Source organism: Rhinolophus sinicus, linkage group LG02 (assembly GCF_036562045.2).
Source record: "Rhinolophus sinicus isolate RSC01 linkage group LG02, ASM3656204v1, whole genome shotgun sequence".
Classification (NCBI taxonomy): Eukaryota; Metazoa; Chordata; class Mammalia; order Chiroptera; family Rhinolophidae; genus Rhinolophus; species Rhinolophus sinicus.
Genome location: NC_133752.1, coordinates 44732428 through 44752472, shown reverse-complemented (window position 1 = coordinate 44752472; position 20045 = coordinate 44732428). Strand labels below are relative to the sequence as shown.

Here is a 20045-nt window from a genome sequence, read left to right as displayed (position 1 = left end):
TGGAGAAAAAAAGATCTTAAGAGAAAATCTTGATGAAAGAGTCAGTGCCTTATAACCTCTTGTAGCTCACATGCTCTGTCTGTCTCATTTCTGGGATTTGAAATTACAAAGAGTTTAATCACCCCTAAACTAAGCAGAGCCTAGTTTGCTCATATAAATTTACACTTGCTCATGAAAGGCCACAAAGAAGCTAAAGTTACAAACCAAGACTTAACCAATGAAGTAATTTCTCTATTTAATTAATTTGATCATGAACCATAAAGCAAGACTGACAGAGGATAATAAATGCAAACTAATATCGATTCTGTACCAGCCTGTAATAATCCAAATGGCATTAATTTCATATGACTAACAAATCCCTTCAAACAGTTATTATGATAGAATTCAAGATTATCTTTTATTTAGGAAGTGATTTATCTAGGGTCTCTCTGCCTAAAAGTAGTTATAGCAATATAAATGGAGTTAATAAGCAAATGGTACCTAAAATTTTCTTCATATTCTACATTTTTTTTTTTTAAGGAGGGCACAGCTCATAGTGGGCCATGTGGGGATTGAATCAGTAACCTTGGTGTTATTAGCACCCCGCTCTAACCAACTGAGCTAACCAGCCACCCCATAAATTCTACATTTTTTAATGCATTCATTCGATGAGTATATTTCTGACACTGAATTTTATTAATTACACAATAAACAAAATTTCTACTATACATTTGAATTAATTATATGTAAGGTTGCATACACAAACATTTCATTGAAAAACATACAAAAAACACCATATTTTGCCATGTATAATGCGCACCCACATTTTTGGCTCAAACTTTCAGGGAAAAAAAAATTTTGTTTACATTTTTTAATTCAAATTATTATTTGTTTATATTTAGGTACTTGTTTTTTGTATTATAAAGGAATTTTAGCATTTATTTCTTAACATATTATGGTACAAGAAATTTTATATAACAAATAATTACAAAACACAAGAACAGATATAAGGTACAAGAAATTTTATCTACCAGTAATAAATTTACATTATTTATGCATCATAGAAGGCCAAGAACTCTTTGTCTTAAGTTCAAAAAAACTGATTATCCTATTCTAGGGTATTATTTTGCGTATGGATATTGTCATTGATTTCTAGAGTTACAATTTTAACTCATAAGCATAAATAAAAGAATGAAAAACATTTATATAGATATGGAATTAGTACTACCCATGTATAATGCACATCCTTATTTTTCCATCACAAATTTGGGCAAGAAAGTATGCATTATACACCACAAAATATAGTACTTTGAATCTCGAAAGGAAAGCATGCTAGTTAAAATAATTTTCCAGAAAAAATCAAGGTAGAATAAGTTTTATAAAGAGAGATGTTTTTATTTCTTTCTAAAATAAACTGTGGACTCTTACCATAAAGAAGACACTAAGTAATGACTCAGTACTTTCCTTGATTTGCTTTTAAAAATAATGACACAATTATTAAATTTTGCTTCTAGTGGACTCAAGAAAGTTTGGAGAACATTTGTCTTAGAGCTAAAAAAAAAAGTAGCTGTATAAATGTCACAGTGGCCAGTTAGGAATATTATATATACCTAATAAATAGAAGTTCTACTCAAAAGAGAGGATTAAAGATTATGAAAGGGTCTCTAAAATGAATGTAATCACTTTTCTGGTTTAACAAACAAATTATCAAATTCTCATGACATATTATGTGTTGAAAAGAGTTTTTCTTTTCCCTGGCAAAACAATTATGTGCCATTTTGGGTTTTCTTAATAAGGAAAACAAAATTTTACACATTAGACCCTTTATTCTGTCATATATATGATAGCTCTTATTTTTTCTTATTAAAGTTGACTTACTTTCCATTGATCATTTTATTTTTGTGATTTTGAAAGTATATTTTAAATAATTATAATAGATTAATAATAAACTAAAATAAATTTTAAATAAAGAATTATATTTTATAATTATGAAAAATCAATAAAGTGATATCTATTTTGAAAAAAGTTATAGTTGGACATTTTATTTTACCCCTTGAAGTAACCAAGGAAAAATTTGCTAAACTTAACTATTTCCTATTCTGTAGGCTGGAAACAATTCTGATTGAGCAGAAGACCACCACTAAAAAATAGCACTTTCTGTTAAATAATAGGAGTGTCCTGAATTTTGGATGAATATAACCTTGGATTAAAAGTACTAAAAATAGAGCTTTTTATTCCACTAGATCCCAAAAATTTTTAAAAGGCTGAAAGAAATGCAAGCAACAGAACATGGAAAACATGAGACTATAAAATGTTTCATGTGGAAGCCTAAAAATCAGATACAACTCACCTTGGTTTTGGGAGATGGTTTTGGCATGTCTAAGTCTTTTGTTAGAAGGATGGGTAAGGAGTTCTTACAACTGGCTTCCTATGAAAGAAGTATATAAGAAACATTAGAGAGACTAAAGAACATTACCCTAGTCAGAAATTACAATGTAGTGAAAAGTAATTTTTTTCAGGGAGACAAGAAAGCATTTCTGGATTGAGTTCACATCACATCAAATTTACTGAGTCAGATTATAGTGAGGAGTCAAAATGTTTCCTTTCTTACTTGTCACCTGCAATAGTAAAGTAAGAAAAGATGGAGATAGAGGTGTGGGACATATAGGACATATATATTCAGAGATGACCACTAAAAATCTCTTCTGCACTATCACTTACAGATCCACACACAGCTTACCCCTTCTTTAAAGAATTGGATAGTTAATTCTCCCAGATATAAACCATTATACTTAGAGTTGCCAACTCTCTCCACAGTATTGAACAAATGGGATTGTGATTCTGTCAATATTTTATCTTAAGCAAATTCATTCAGATAGTTCAGGAAAGTACTAGTGAATAGTGCTAGTTTCATACCAACATTCTAACTGAGGAAAAATATCCGAGTATCTGTTTCTAAAATTATGAAGCTTTTGTTAGAAGGTTCACACCAAAGTAGTACTTACAAAAATAATAGCAGAAATTACAAGGGAATAGCTTACATGGAGTTGCATAGATTTACTTTTTATTTCTACATCATAACCAAACAATAATAATGTTGTTGTCTTTAAAAGATAACATAGGGCCCCAATTCTGAATAGCTATTAACTTGGATAAATTTTCCATGGATGATTCTATCTCCAAGTTAAGAGAGAACAAAAATACATGGAGGAAGATTACAGACAACAAAAATGTGAAGGAGAAAATAAGTTAGATTTTTTTCACTTGCTCCATAACCTTCACCTCTGCATCCCACTTCTTCCCCTATCGTGTCTACCATTCAATCATCTAAATTACGGGTCTTTTTTTTCCAGTTTACTTTATAGTTAATTAACCATAACTTTTTTTAAAATTGTAGTCTACATACTTCATAATATTACTAAAATTTGCTATCATTATATTCATTTATTTCTAAAGGGAACAGTATATTATTAGGATAAGATGTTCCTAAAGAAAATAAAAATACTACTTACTACTAACAAATATGCACTGAATCATAGGATGTGTCGGGCATTGTTCTAAAGATTGCATAATGCCATTTCCCCCCAAATACCCCTATGAATTAGATGCTATTATAATCCTTTCCCTTTTAAGTATAACACAATGAAAACTTATCAAGATTAAGTAATTTGCCCAATATCACAAAGGACTCAAAGATGGTTCTGTAAAACTTTAAGGCCTGAGCTCTTATCACCTTTATATACGACCTCTCAGCTAATACACTTGACATGTTAAATCAGTAGGGTGCACAGCTATAGCATTTTAAAGCCAAAACAAGTTTTAAAGATCAAAATGTGGTCTACCTTCCTCGCTTTACAGACGAGGGACTTGGATTCTGAGGTGAAGTGCCCAAGATCACACAGACAGTGGTGGAGCTGAGACCTGTGCCTGGGTCACAGCGCCTGTTCTTGGCTCTGTGCTAGGGAACAATCCTCCCAGACTCAGGGGATTCAAGAGCCTCTTCTGAGCTAGAGGGTAGGTGTGGTGCTGCCAACTCTCTCAGCTGCCTGTGGCCTCACATACAGCCCTATGTCAGGACCCAAGGGTACATTTCTGAGATCTCCAAATAAGCATGCATTCCAGTCCTACCCTTTCCCACCAGTCACAACACCTGTTGATGGTAAATAAGCCACTTACTGGAAATAGTGAATGAACCCATTCCCACTTCTGACTCACTGTGAGAGGGATAAACTATATCCAGCATGACATTTAGAAGATCAAAGTGATTAACTGCATAATCCACTGGGTAATTCGACTACACTTGGGTAATGTAATTATGCTTAATCCTTATACCCCCAATTTAAACTACTGGTATGTAAATGTTAGAATTAAATAAGAAGAAAAAAGGGCTGACTCTTAAGGGAAGTTAATAGGAATAGCTGACCTTTGTTTATAACTGTCTGCATGTTTACAAACGCCTATCATTCTTTCTTCCTTATGAGCAAACTAAAAGTGATTGTATTTCCCTAATACTCCTATTTTTCCTCTCTGTCCCTGTGAATTAATGAGCATGAGGCTGATAGTCAACTTTTCCTATAACTCTCTGAAAGCATTCTCTGTAAACTTTTATCTGAAAATGCCACCTATGTGAATTATGCTTATTTTCTGGTTTATGACTTTAAATTCGGACAACAGAGACAAAGTTTAGCAGTCAGAGCACCGAACTAGGATCAGAGGAGATCTGGCTTCTCATCCTAGATCTGTAATTAGCTGTAGGAACTCGGGCAAGCATTTTAACCTCTTGGACCACTCTGTTAGTTCAAAGGCCTATAAAACAAAGGGATGGGATTAGGTAAACTCCAAGAATCCTGTCTAATTCTTAAATTCCAAGAATTTATGATTCTTCCAGGAAGAATGAATATTTATTGACAAAAAGGTAAGCCGCCACCTGGTTAGAGTTGCATTCCCAATGCCCATCAGACAGGATGTGGCTGAAATACTGGCATGCACCCATGCAGTGGGCAGTGAGCCAGGGGGCTCCAGAGCCAGGGGGTTTAGGAGACAGTTTCTGTAGGGCCAGTGTTACTCAGATTTCTGGAGAAAAATTAGTAATTCAACTAGTAACTTAATAAGTAACTGGTAATAACTGAATGTATTCTTTTAAAACAGAATATATTATGGAGTAAGGGATAAATATTTATAAGGTAATACTTTTTTAAGTTTGGGTCTTTAAACAGCCACTTATACTTGTAGGGATATACCTAAGAGAATTAAACATGTATCTCCACATAAAAACTTTTACATGAATACTTATAGAAGTATTATTCATAATAACCAAAAAGTGGAAACAACTCAAATGTCCATTACCTGATGAATGGATAAACAAAATATGGTATATCCATGCAATGGAAAAATATTCAGCAATAAAAACGAATGAAGTACTAATACCTGCTAAACACATAGATTAACCTTGAAAACATTATGCTACCTAAATGAAAAAATCAAACACAAAATGAAAGATGTGATTCTACTTACACGACATCTCCAGAAAAGGCAAATAGGAACAGGAAGTAGAGAGTGGTTGCCAGGGGCTGGGAAAGGGGGTAATGGGTAGTGACTCCAGTCTGCATGGGATTTCTTTTGGGTGTGATAAAAATGTTCTAGAATTAGGTAATAATAATGGCTGCATACTCTGTTAATATACTAAGTAACGATAAACTGTATGCTTTGAACAGGTGAATTTTATGGCATACAAATTATATGTAAATTTTTAAAAAGCCATTTAAAGTAAGTCACTATACTCCCGGGGCAAAGGGGAGGGATTCTGGGTTTCTGGTCAAACTCTTCCCTTAGAAGAACTTCTTTGAAAGGGTTTGAAGGCAGGAATGTGTTTTGTGTTTGTAAGAATTAAACTATTTTTGGGCATGAAACTGACTGAAATATTAATTGAGCCTTATTATATATGGCATTCCAATGCTGGTCATTGGAGAATGCAATGTTAAACATGGATATATTATGTAGGGTATATTCATATGTCAACATTTGGTCTACCTAAATGAGACTTTTGCCTGAACTGATTGGTCACGCTAATGATTTCTGTGCAATAACCAATTGCTTAAACAAGCTGTGTCATTTCGGTATCATGAAAACACCATTTAAAAATCAATAGGGGGGAGATGAGGGTTAAGGGGGATCAAATATATGGTGATGGAAGGAAAAAAAAAGAGATTGTCTATATCTGCCTTGAAAGTCATAATAAAAAGATATTTACTTAAAACAAATCAATAGGGAAGAGAAAAATCTCTTGCTCATCATGGCATTGTTGGCCTTACTATCTATTCAACTACTAACGATACTAAACCAGAAAAGCAGTCGGTGTTCCGTCAGCCCAGCCACTACTCCCAGTTATTCACAGGCCTGTTCTCTCACAACATCCAGGCTCAGTTTACAGAGAGGATTCCCCGCTGGAACACCTTCTCTAAATTCCACTGCTTTCCCCTCCCATTTGATGCTCTCTACCTCCCTACCTTTTTTATACTTTTTTCATAGCCCTCTGTAATATCTGACTTTAACACTTATTGGTTTTAATTGTTTATTGTTCATCTAACCCTACTCTGTGAGAGGACTTGGCCAGTCTTGCTCAAGAATATATCCACAGGGCCTAGAACAATATTTGGCACATAGTCGGAGCTCCACTGTAGTGTATGAGTAAACCAAATGAATGAATAATATCCCTTTTCTAACCGTTCACAATACCCTGTGCATTCCTCCTGTTTTTAATTCCCTCCTTAATCAGCTTACATTCCATGATCCTTCATTACTTTGCTAAAACCCTTAATTTCCTTCATCCAGTCTTCAATCATTGCATTCATCTCGCACAAGTACAACTGTGGATGAATCCAGAGGAATCTATGCCTCCTCTGTGGTAGAAACAGAGCAACTGAAAGTAGCTGGAAAAAATTATACATTTATTACGATAAATCTTGAATGAACCCTCTCTAATGCACAACACTCCTGCTATCCTTCTTTGGTAACCTTATTTTCCACTCTCAGATATTTCATGTCTTCTCTTCTCAAACCCCTTTTCCTTCCATTCTCAATTTCATACATCACTGGAAAAAAAAGAAGCATTCAAGCAGTTGTACTGCTCGAGCAAAGTAATCAAATTTACAAACCTAGCTACAACCATTTCATCCTCTCCGCCTTCCGTCCACTTACAATGAACAATAAGACTCTGATCCTTTCAAACAGCCATTCCCTCCAAGCCCACCCTGGATCTCATCTCCTCACCTGCTCAAGAACTTCACTCCTTCAGTTACCACTTCCACTCCCTCTCCATTAGAGCATTCCCATTAATCCTAAGCATGCTCTGTAATTCTATCTCCTAATCTCATTTCTTTCACTAGCTATGGTCCCACTTTTTTGCTGTCCTGTATAGCAAACTCCTTTAAAACAGCCGTCGTCACTATCTCCATTTCTTCATCTTCAGGGCCCCCAAATCTATTTTACACTACTCCACAGCAAGTGCTGAAAAGCCACAGTTCAGTCACCATCTTACTTGGGTTCTCTGCAGGATCTGACCCACGTGACTCCTTGTTCTTGTACCACGCTCTCTCTCAGCTGCCACAACATCACTGGTAGGGAAAAAAAGGTGCTACCTCATTGACCAACTCCACAGTCTCCTTGGCTGTTGCTGGTCCTCTATATAATGAAGTTACACATCTGTTGGTTACTGGTTTACCTTCTGCATCTTCTACTAAATAGAAGTTCTATGAAGGCAAATAATTGGTCTCCTTTACTCACTACCGTAGCTACAATGCCGCAGGAAAGTGCCTGGTATAGTAGAACTCATTAAATATGTGTTGAGTAAGTAAACGAATGAATGAAGTTGGAGTGACTCGGCGGTTTATGCAGAGAAGTCTTCTTTTTCCCAAATGATATAATGATCTCATCACACTTTCATGGCTTTTAAATACAATCAATATCCTTACAAATGACTCTGAAATTTGTATCACTATCTTTCACATTTCTTCTGAGCTACTTACATATAACTGCCTACTTGTCAACTCTACTTGCCGGCACCTACATTTAGTATATCCAAACCCGAGCTTTTCCTTTACCAGCAAAAAAATTCTGACAGCCTTTGAGTTTGTTCCCCAGATTAGCAGATGGCCCCCAGTCACTCAAGCCATTGTCTCAGGTACCTACCTTGATTCCACCTACCATCAAAACCACCAATAAGCCCCATCAGCACTCTCTAGAATAAAGTGGGATTGATTCACTTTTCTCTATGATACACACTCAATTTCTTCAATCATCCTGCCTTCTACCAGCTTTGTACATGCCAATCAGATGATGTCACTCCTCTATTAATGCCTTATTATGCCTGGAATAAAATCCAAACTTTTCCCCATAACTTACACAGCCCTGTATGATCCAGCTTGCCTACTTCCCTAACTTCACGTCATTGCATTTGCCCTCTCCCTCACTATGTCTCAGCCACAATATCCTTCTTTCCTATTCTTCAAATACTCTAAATAGCTTCCTGCCTTCAAACATTTGCCCTTTATATTCACTCTGCCTGGAATGCCTTTCTACCATTTCTTCAGCACGGCTCACACATTCTCGTCCGTCAGCTCCTATGTCACCTCCTCAGAGAGGCGTTTAACAGCCCCATCTAACGCGGCCCCTTGACTATGCTCATACTCACCTGCTTTATTTCAAACACAGTACTTATTCTAATTTGTAATAAAAAAATTATGTTATATTTATTTGTTTATTGTCTGTCATCCCCAGTAGACTTTAAGGATTCAATCAATGTATCCCCAGTAGGTATTTAATAAGGATTTGTTGAATGGATAAATAAAGCAATGTCAACTCCTACATTTCTCATTCCTTTAGTATTAATTTCCAACCACTAAGGAAATATGATGGATCTCCACGATATTAGGAATCACATAATAATACATTTTCTTATTACCTAGGTAATATAATGAAGGGTGAGGGTAGGTGGGAAAGAAGCTGTGTCTATGATAGGGAGGAATAGTCAGACAGTTGCATTTGGTGTGCTGGGGTCAAACCCACAACAGTCGTTTTGGTCGAATTTAGTGACCTGCAGAGTAGAAGACAGAGAGCAGTATTGATGTGATCACAAGTTGAGTATCAGCCCATGCTTGAGGCTTCCTCTGCACACAACCAGGATCCAAAAAGTGTGACTGGCAGATTACAAACCACTCCTTAAAATAACATAAAATTCTCCTCTGTAATCCATCTGTATCTGCAAAATGAATCTTAATTTGACTGCAAAAAAAGAGAATGTTTTCTTAAAACTCAAAAGCAATATAATATTATCTTTACATAAATGAAGGAGACAAACTGAATTTAAAAAATGGCACTTAATGGATCTTCACTATATATACTTTTGGGAAGAAATCTGTAATTCTCAGGCTTAGAAATGGAGGTGCAAAGTAGTGAAATTCTGGATATATTTTGAATATATTACATTTACTTTAGAAACTACAATGATAATATTCACAGGTATATATCACCAACACTTGTTATCTGTTGTCTTTTGGTATTACTCATTCTAATAGGTGTGATATCTCATTGTAGTTTTGATTTGCATTTTCCTGATGATTAGTAATTTTGAGCATTTTTTCATGTACCTGTTCGTCACCTGTATAGTCTTCTATGGAAAATGTCTGTTTGGGTTCTTTCCCCATTTTTTAATCAGGTTGTCTTTTTGCTATTGAGTTGTATGAGTTCCTTATATATTTGGTATTAACCTCTTATTGGATACGCGGTTTACAAGTATCAGTTGTAAACCGCAACTTGGTGCAAATGTAATTGCAGTTTAACAGGTTAAAAATAATTGCAAAAACTACAATTACTTTTGCACCAACCTAATATTTTCTCTCACTCTGTAGGTTGTCTTTTTATTTTGTTGATTTTTTTTGTTTGTGTTTTTTCTGTGCAGAAGCTTTTCAGTTTGATGTAGTCCTACTTATTTTTGCTTTCGTTGATTGTGCTTTTGCTGTCAAAAAAAAATTGTCAAGACCAATGTCAAGGAGCTTTTCTTCTCTGTTTTCTTCTAGGAGTTTTACAATTTCAGATGTTACATTTAAGTCTCCAATCCATTTCTAGTTAATTTTTATGTATGAGGTAAAATAAGGATCCAATTTTATTTTATTTTTTTGCACATGGATATTCCGTTTTCCCAGCATCACTTTTTGAAGTGACTATCCTTTACCCATTTATGTGTTCTTAGCATCCATGTGGAAAATCAGTTGACTGAAGATACATGGATTTATATCTAGACTCTATTCTGTTTCACTCACTTATATATCTATTTTTATGCCAGTACCATACTGTTTTGATTACTATAGCTTTGTAACATATTTTGAAATCAGGAACTATGATGCTTCCATATTTGTTGTTCTTGCTCAAGATTGCTTTGGCTATTTGGTTTTTGTGTATGTGTGTTTGTGTGGTTCCATATAAAATTTAGGATTGTTTTTACTATTTCTGTAAAAATGCCATTAGGATTTTGGTAGGGATTGCACTGAATCTGTAGATCATGCTGGGCAGTATGGATAGCTGAACAATAGTAATTCTTCTAATCCATGAACCTGGAATGTCTTGATTTATCAGTGTTTCTTTAATTTCCTTCATTAATGTTTTATAAGTTTTGGTGTGCGAGTCTTTCAACTTTTTGGTTAGTTTATTTTATTCCTAAGTATTTTATTCTTCTTGTTGCTAATGCAAATCGGATGTTTTCTTTCTTTTTCAGATAGTTTGTGTATAAAAAATATGACTAGTTTTTATATGCTGATTTTGTATCCTGCAACTTTACTGAATTCATTAATTAGTCCTAACAGTCTTTTGGTAAGAGTTTTTAGAATTTTCTATATACAAGATCATATCCTGCAAACACAAACAATTTTAATTCTACCTTTCCAATTTGGATGTTGTTTCTTTCTTTTCTTGTCTAATTGCTCTAGTTAGGGTTTCCAGTACTATGTTGAATCAAATTGGTATGAGTGGGCATTCTTGCCTTCTACCAGATTTTAGAGGGAAAACTTTCAGCTTATTCCCTTTCATTATATCACTTGTGGGCTTCTCAGCTATGGCCTTTATTGTGTTGAGGTAAGTTTTTCCTATACCTATTTTGTTGAATCTTAACATGGATGGATATTGAACTTTGTTGAGTGTTTTTTCTGAGTCTATTGAGATAATGTGTTTTTTCCTCTTCTTATTCTATTAATTGTGGGGTACTGCATTAATTGATTTGCATACTCTGAATCACCCTTGCATTCTAGGGATAAATCCCACTTGGTCACGGTGTAGTATTCTTTTAATATACTGTTAACTTTTGTTTGCTAGTATTTTATTGAGGATTTTTGCATCTCTGTTCATCAGTAATATGGGGCTATGGTTTTCTTTTGTTGTCGTGTCTTTGTCTAATTTAGTATTAAGGTCATGCTGGCCTCATAAGATGTGTTTAGAAATGTTCCCTCTTTTACTTACTGGAAGAGTTTAAGAAGAATTGGCATTAATTCTTTGAAAGCCATCTGGTCCTAGTCTTTTTTAAAATATGGGAGGTATTTAATTACTGATTCAATTTCATTTATTTGTTAGATCCAGCTTTTTATTTCTTGATACAGTTTTAGTAGGTTGTATGTTTCTAGGAATTTATCCATTTCCTTTAGGTTATCCAATTTGTTGACAAATAATTAGCCATAATAGTCCCTTATTTTTCTTTTTCTTTTCGAGGTATCCATTGTAATGCCTCGATGTAATGCCAGTCACATATAATAACTGTACACTTTTACCACTCCCCACACACGTTGTATTCCTGTAGTCAGAGTTTGCTTTGTACATTGAATATGCGTCAATATATTTTTATTTTTTAAAATTTGTATGAACATTAAAAGTAATTTACACATCTATCCAAAAAATCTGAAACCATTTAGAGATAAAGACACGTGTGCTCCAATGTTCATTGCAGCTTTGTTTACGGTGGCCAAGACATGGAAACAACCAAAATGTCCTTCGATAGATGAATGGATAAAGAAGTTGTGGTATATATACACAATGGAATACTATTCGGTGGTAAGAAAAGATGATATAGGAACATTTGTGACAACATGGATGGATCTTGAGAGTGTAATGCTGAGCGAAATAAGTCAGACAGAGAAAGCAGAGAACCATGTGATTTCACTGATATGTGGTATATAAACCAAAAGCAACAAAAGAACAAGACAAACAAACGAGAAACAGAAACTCATAGACACAGACAATGGTTTGGTGGTTGCCAGAGGGTAAGGGGGGTGGGGAGTGGGGGGTGGGAGATGAGGGTAAGGGGGATCGAATATATGGTGATGGAAGGAGAACTGACTCTGGGTGATGAACACACAATGGGATTTATAGATGATGTAATACAGAATTGTACACCTGAAATCTATGTAATTTTACTAACAATTGTCACCCCAATAAATTTAATAAAATTAAAAAAAAAAAAGTAATTTACACATCACTATTTGTTCTATTATTAGTATAACATTATTTGGTATATATCTGGATTTTTACTTTTACCATTGAAATTTATGTTTCATTTACTTTTGCCTTGTTCTTTACCATGTTTTCATTTCAACCTGAAGAACTTCCTTCAGCATTTTTTGTAAGGTAGATCTAGTGGTGACAAACTCCCTCAATTTCTCTTTGTGTGGCTTCAGGTTTTGTTTGTCCTGAGTTTATCTCCCCTTCATTCTTAGATGATAATTTTTCTAGATATAGTATTCGTGGTTGGTACATTTTCTTTTCTTTCAGTACTTTAAATACATCATTCCACTCATTTCTGGCCTCCACTGTTTCTGCTGAGAAATCCACTGACAGCATTATGGAGTTGCCCTGCAATGTGATGAGTCACTTTTCTCCTCCTTTCAAAATTGACTTCGAACAATTTGATTACAATGTCTCTTGGTGTAGTGTTCTTTGAGTTGATCCTGTTTGAAATCCATTGAACTTCATGAACCTGGATGTCCATTTCCCTCCCAAGATTTGGAAAGTTTTCAGCCATTATTTATTTTCATTTTTATTAAATTTATTGGGGGTGACATTGGTTAGTAAAATTATATAGGTTATTATAGTATTCGTGGTTGGTAGATTTTCTTTTGTGTCCTAAAATATGGTCTATTCTTGAGAATGTTCCATGTGTACTATAAAAGAAGATATAGTCTGGTTTTCTGGGAATATAAGCTCTATAAATGTCGTGTATTTCCATTTGGTCTAATGTGTCTTTTAAGGCTGATATTTCCTTATTGATTCTCTGCTTGGATGCTCTATCCATAAGTATCAATGGGGTATTTAGGTCCCCTACTATAATTGTGTTTTTCTCATTTTCTCCCTTTAGTTCTGTTAGTAATTGCTTTATATAATTTGGTGGTCCTTGATTGAGAGCATATACTATATTCGTGTTATGTCTTCTTGATATATTGTCCCCTTTACCATTATGAAATGACCCCCTTTGGTTTGTTAACTTTTTTATCTTGAAGTCTATTTCATCAGATATAAGCATGGATACACTTACTTTTCTCTGGGTGCCATTTGTTTGGAGTATTGTTTTCCACCCTTTCACTTTGAGTCTGTATTTGTCCTTGCAGCTGAGATGTGCCTCTGGAAGGCAGCATATGGTCGAGTTTTGTTTTTTTGATCCAATCTACTACTCTCTGCCTTTTCATTGGTGAGTTCAGTCCATTTACATTTATGGTGATTACTGATATGTGAGGATTTCCTATAGCCATTTTATCTTTAGTTTTCTAGTAGCTTGGTGTCTCCACTGTTTCCTTGCCTTTGTGTTTCTCTGCATTATTTTAGTTCGGTGATATTCTATAATTTTTTTCCTCTGCTTCCTCTTTTTTTTTTTTTTTATGTTATGTGTCTCAGTTCTGGATTTTCTTGAGTGGTTACCATTAAATTTATGTAAAAGTTAAGTTTCACACATACAGTAGTCCTTTATCATAAGATTGCATCTTATCTCCATTTCCCTTTGCAAATTCAGACCTTTATTCCTGCCTTTTATGTTTTTGTTGTCACTAATTATCCCTATTTATGCTAGGAGTTCATTTCTGAGTTACAGAAGCAAACTGTCTTCTTCTTCTTTTTTTCTTTTTTATGTTTTTATCTCCTTTACCCTTTATATTAAAGTGTGTAGTGCCCTATTCTGAGTAAGGTTTGCCATTTCCTGCTTCTGTTAGTCATCAGTCACTATTTTTTAAAAATAAGCTTCCAAAAGCAGAGAACCATGTGATTTCACTGATATGTGGTATATAAACCAAAAACAACAAAAGAACAAGACAAACAAATGAGAAACAGAAACTCATAGACCCAGACAATAGATTAGTGGTTACCAGAGGGTAAAGGGGGTGGGTGGTGGGTGATGAGGGTAAGGGGGATCAAATATATGGTGATGGAAGGAGAACTGACTCTGGGTGGTGAACACACAATGGGATTTATAGATGATGTAATACAGAATTGTACACCTGAAATCTATGTAATTTTACTAACAATTGTTACCCCAATAAATTTAAAAAATAAATTATAAAAGAAAAATAATAAGCTTCCTGCCCTTTTAACTCTCTCTTCTCTGGAACTCCCATATGTGTATATTAGGTTCACTTTATGTTTCATAAATCCCATAGGTTTTCTTTCTTTCTCCTCTCTGACAGGATGATTTCCAATGACCTATTCTGAGTTTGTTGATTCTTTGCCTGACTGAGTCTATTGTTGCTCTCTATTGCATTTTTTTCATTTCGTTTATTGTATTCTTTTGCTTCAGAATTTGTGTAGCTCTTTTTATGATTTCTATCTCTGTGTTGAATTTCTCATTTTGTTCATGTCTTGTTTTCCTGATTTCATTATCTCTTTCTGTTATTTTGTAGCTTGTTGAGCTTCTTTTGAACAATTGTTTTGAATTATTTGTCAGGCAATTGATAGATCTGTATTTGAGAGTCGATTACTAGAAATCTATTGTGTTTCTTTGGTTGTCACTTGTTCCCTTGCACTGATGTTTGCACTCAGCTGCTGTTAAGTATCAGCAAACATGGTGGGGCTCTTCGGTGGTGAAGGCTGTGGCTGTCCATGGTAGCAGTGAGGGCTGCTGAGTTCTTTTTGTTCTCCTTTAGTTTCATAGGGGGAAGTCACAGCCAAGGGGATCCCCTTTGGTGCCAGGCTGTGCTGGCCTGTGGAATGGTGTAATGCTAGTAAAATGCTTCCTGCATTTACCTACGTGGTCATCCTTGGCTTTTGAGTTGCTGGAGCTTCTTAATATACACTGAAGCTTTCCCAGAGCTACTTCCATCCATTGATAGTTGTCAAATTGTTATTTTATGGGGAAACAGAGTTGGGGCCTGCTAGCCTGCCATCTTGCTGAAATGTTTAGCTTTTCTCTCTATTCTGTGAACTACCCTGTGTCCTTAAAAAAAAAATTCTTTTATATTTTCTTCTCTTTTTGGGTTTTCAGTTTAATTTTAGCCAGGGTTGCTTTTTGTTTTTAACCAAAGTAGTTTAAGTTAGACAAATATTTATTACAATATCACAGTGTGGTCAGTCAGTAGGAGACTGTGTAATTAAATCTTACAATAATGATGATGCTGATAATCAAAATAATAACAACACTGGATGTCACTTATATAGCACTTACTACATGTGTGGCATTTTTCTAAGTGCTTATTAAACATTTATCCATTTGATCCTCACAATAACCCTCTAAAACATGTACTTTTACTGTACAAATTTCTCATACATGGCAACTGAGGTACAGAAAGTATAATTAGCTCATCCAAAGTCACACACCCAGTAAGTGGCAGAGCTGGAATTTGATAACAGGCAGTCTCACTTCAGAGGCCTGCTTTTAACTGTACAAAATAATGCCTCTCCACAAGAATCCTTCCTATTTAATTAGATAAGGAGATGCTGCAGGTTATGTGACCCCAAAGGTATACTAAAACAGGAAATTTTTTAAAAAAGATACATAATCAAAATTGTTTTTACACTAAAACTCTTAATAAATTCCATTTATGTCTTAGTCTTTTGATGTGGGCCTATGTTTGAGAATGGCCATAAGCTTGGAATTCTACATCTTCTCCTTGTACATACCACAATCACAATTTATCATTTATGTGGAGGGAAAACAAAGATTTAACCTTTATTGAGTCTTTCCAATATGTTCAACTGAGGTTTTGCTACAGAGATAATTCTCACTGTGCACTATACCATATCCTCATGACTCTTACGTCTTCTCTGTAGGCACCAGGAAGACTACATTTCCAGCCTCACTTACAGTTAGGTTGGGAGCCATATGGCTGACTCTTCTCATTGGAATGTGAGCATAAGTGTTATAAGCCACTTGCAGGTGTAGACATAAAACTATTCCATATTATTCTCCACCCTATTTTTCTTACTGAGACAACCTTGGGAGATGGCTGGGGCAAATTGGAGTAGGGCTGCTCAAGTGATTGGCTAACAAGAGAATAGCCTATTAGCCATAGACAGCAGTCAGTATGCTTTGAAAGGAAATAGAACTAACCTGGCATATTAATTAGGTGAGTTCTGTTAAGCAAAATTTATTGTACACTCTAGAAATGTGAAGCATTACTAATGCCCATAATTACTATGACTTTCCTGAAATAAGTTTGAGTTAACTTTTATTTAGACATACATGGTAAAATTTCATGGACATTTTTGAGTAAATATAAGAAACCAGAATAAATGCTTAGGAAGACAGAAGAATGTATGAGTTACTCTATAATTGTAGAGAAAAGCCAATGTATAAATAAATATGAGCTATTGTTCTTATCTTTGAAGAACTCAAAATGCAACACACACACACACACACACACGCAAGCACACACACGCACACACACAAAAGCAACTCACCCAAGACAGTATATGAAACTTATTCTAATAGGAGCAAGAAAGAACCCTAATACAACAAAGGGAAAGGAGATTAACTATACCTGGAGGATGAGAGAGGACTTTATTGCGGGAGTAGAATTTGAGATGTCTTAGGTGGACCCTCACCCACTCAACCAGAAGTAGACCCTGCACCAAGGATTGAGGGCAAGTAGTTTATCTGGGTGTCTCAGCAGGGGAATGCAGTGGTAACAGAGCAAGAAAGTAGACAGTGAGGGCTGTCATTATTAAGATACTAGAGCTACTACAGAGGTTCTCAAGATTGAACTTGGGGGAAAGCTCTGGAAAACACTGTAAAACACACACCCCAGAATTATATCAACCAAGGAATAAAGGAGCTGGGAATTTGTACTCCCTACTTCTCAGTTATTGGTTAAGGGCTGCCTCTGGAGAGATATTCTTTTCTAGGCACCTCTGATCCACAGAAGTATAATTTATATTCCCAGGAAGACAATTGAGGAAAATATTCAGTTCTAAAGCAACTACCAGTGATCTTTGAAAATTCACAAATAATCACCTGCCATTTACTCAGTGCCTCTATTTGCCAAATACATACACTATAATGATTTAAAGTAAGAAAGTTCAGAGATGTCAGCTCCAAAGTGTTGCCATCTCACTGCAAGTATTTTAAAGGTTACGTAGCATAATGATGTTTTCATAATCAAAGCAATTTAGTCTGTCTTCTTTTAAATAGTCCTCATAACAGGAATATTATCATAAGAGAAGGAATTTAACTGGCAGATATATCTGACAGATATATTCTATTCCAATGATTCCTTAGCAGACATGACTCTGCTGTTTATAAATATTCTACAAAACGAAACATCTGGAGAGAAGAAATTAAGAGCAATCTGAATTGTAAATATGTGGCTATGATCTAAAACCTGGCGCCATAAAAGTGCCCCAAGCTAAGCAATAGCATTTAATACTACTTTTATTACTTAATGCTTTATACTTATTGATAGTCTAATCAGTTTCCATTACTAGAAAGTGCCCATTTAGGCCACGCAAGCAACTGACATTCTATCATGCTATTATATCTTTGCTTTTCTTAAACATCATTTAATATTTTTTAACCTTCAAAGTCAGAGCCAATCTAAAAGGTATGGCTCACGAACAAAAGAAAGGTTTGCTATGAAGAAATGAGCAAACAAATTTAGTTCTATCTCTGAGTTCCTAGGTGCTCAAAATGATAACATATAGAGTTTGGTGGGTACAAGTTGGTCATTCTCACTATGTAACTTAACCAACACTAAGAGACACCACAGCCAAATCACAAAGTATCAAACAACAACATAAAAACCAAAACATTTTTTATTCCTATTATGACTCCACTGCTACCCTTTTTGGAATATTCTTGAAAGGCTACAGAAGAGGCTAATAGTAGTGGAAGCATATAGAACTAGAGTCCGAAGGACAGAATTCAAGTACTTCCCTAACACTAAATTGCAAAAATATGTGTTGAATGAATGAATGCATAAATGTTCATGGCACTGATGGTCTGCAATTAGTACCTTGAGTTCAAAATCCAGCTCTGTTACTATTTACTGCTGTTGACCCTGAATTATAAATACGGTCCTTGGATTCTCTTATCTGCAAAGTGGAATTAACATCACCTACTTCACAGGGTTACTGTGAGAAGTAAATGAGATAATATGTATAGAACAACTTAGCACAAAGTCCACTTTTCCCTTAGGCCCCTCTGTTCCTGCACTGAGTATGACTGGGCGCTGTAGACTGCAAGTTCCCCTACACACAGGGACACATGTCTTATTTATTTTCTGAAGAGGCCCAGCACTTAGTCAAGAGGTTTGCACAGAGTAGGCATTAAGTAAGAAACAAAGTGAACATCTGTTTATTTTGTTTAGACTATAGCCCTAAATGAAAAAAATGGAGATACTTCCAATGGTTATGAGCATGAAAAAGACACAGGATATGTTTTAGGAAGTTTATGTGCTATATCAGCTTATGTGGTAAATGACTTTTACTCTACAGGAATAAGACTGAACTTTGTAATCAAACTTGACATACCATATTGGTGAGTAAGCACGTCCCTCAAACTAATCACTGTGGAAGGCTATTCTAATATTTTGCTTTTGCTCAGAACATTTAAAAATAGTGTCCAGAGTTTGTTTATGAATCACACAGGAAAATCAGCATAATTATTTTATAGCCAGATTTAAATTTTAAACCCAAAAATTAATATTTAATCACTACTCCGCAGCATAGTGGTCTGCTGTGGCTGAAAACTAAAACACGATTATTTCTAATAATCAAAATAAAGCATTAAAGCACAAAGATTTCCCAGTTTAACAATATACAGAAAAATATGACATATAAATGACATATGTTCTGAAAACAATTTCAAAAGAAAATCCCGAAGATAAAATGAGCAATAGCAACATGTCTAAAAAAGACAGTCTCACAAGATGTTTATCTGGAATAGGGCGATACTCATCTAGATCCTTGTAGATAGATATTTAGCAACATGCTAATCACATTATTTTGCATATGCACATATACATGAGGCTCTACATTAACTCTATTAAACATCTATACATATAACTTATACCCTGAGTGCATTTGCATAAATAATACATATATACTAGGTACACCAGGCTCACACCTCCTCCTGGGTAAATTCAGGATCAATATGGACAAACAGTCAATATCTTCATTTGTCATCCCTTAATCATCTCCTTTCCAAAGACTTTCTCTTCTTTTCCACTTCAGTCACTCATTCTCACAAACACAACCTAACTCTCATCATCACTCTAGGTTACTCTGCCTCCAAAATCTCTAATACAACCATCCCACTCTCGGTTCACAGCCCCCTACTCTTCTAGCCTGCTTGCTCATCTACGCCCATTTCAAACATTGCCTTGCCTAACTGAGGTCTCTAGTACCTCCTATCATGTTGCTCTTTCCTATCCTAACTTACACTCCAGTTCTCCTCACCATCTTCACTACCATTGCATTGGTCCCAGCCACCATTGGTTCTTAACCAGACTATTGTGATAAACTCCCAAAGGCTCTCTGGGCTTCTGCCTATCCCTCTCAACAGTCAATTCTTTGCCCAGCAGTTAGAGTAATCATTTTAATACATAAGCCAGTTC

The 20045-nt window shown here is 35.2% G+C and overlaps 1 protein-coding gene across 5 annotated transcripts in view; it reads right to left on the bottom strand.

The window, feature by feature from the left end:
- The window catches only part of FAM13A (family with sequence similarity 13 member A), a 284430-nt gene that overhangs the window by 146312 nt on the left and 118073 nt on the right, over window positions 1-20045 (bottom strand). For 4 of the 5 annotated variants that reach the window (XM_019741111.2, XM_074323597.1, XM_019741109.2 and 1 more), the window contains exon 6: window positions 2330-2407. The exons of the other annotated variant lie outside the window; for it this stretch is intronic. In XM_019741111.2, coding sequence (XP_019596670.2) covers window positions 2330-2407 — 78 coding nt within the window. The remainder of the gene's footprint in view (window positions 1-2329; window positions 2408-20045) is intronic. 5 annotated transcript variants of the gene reach the window in all.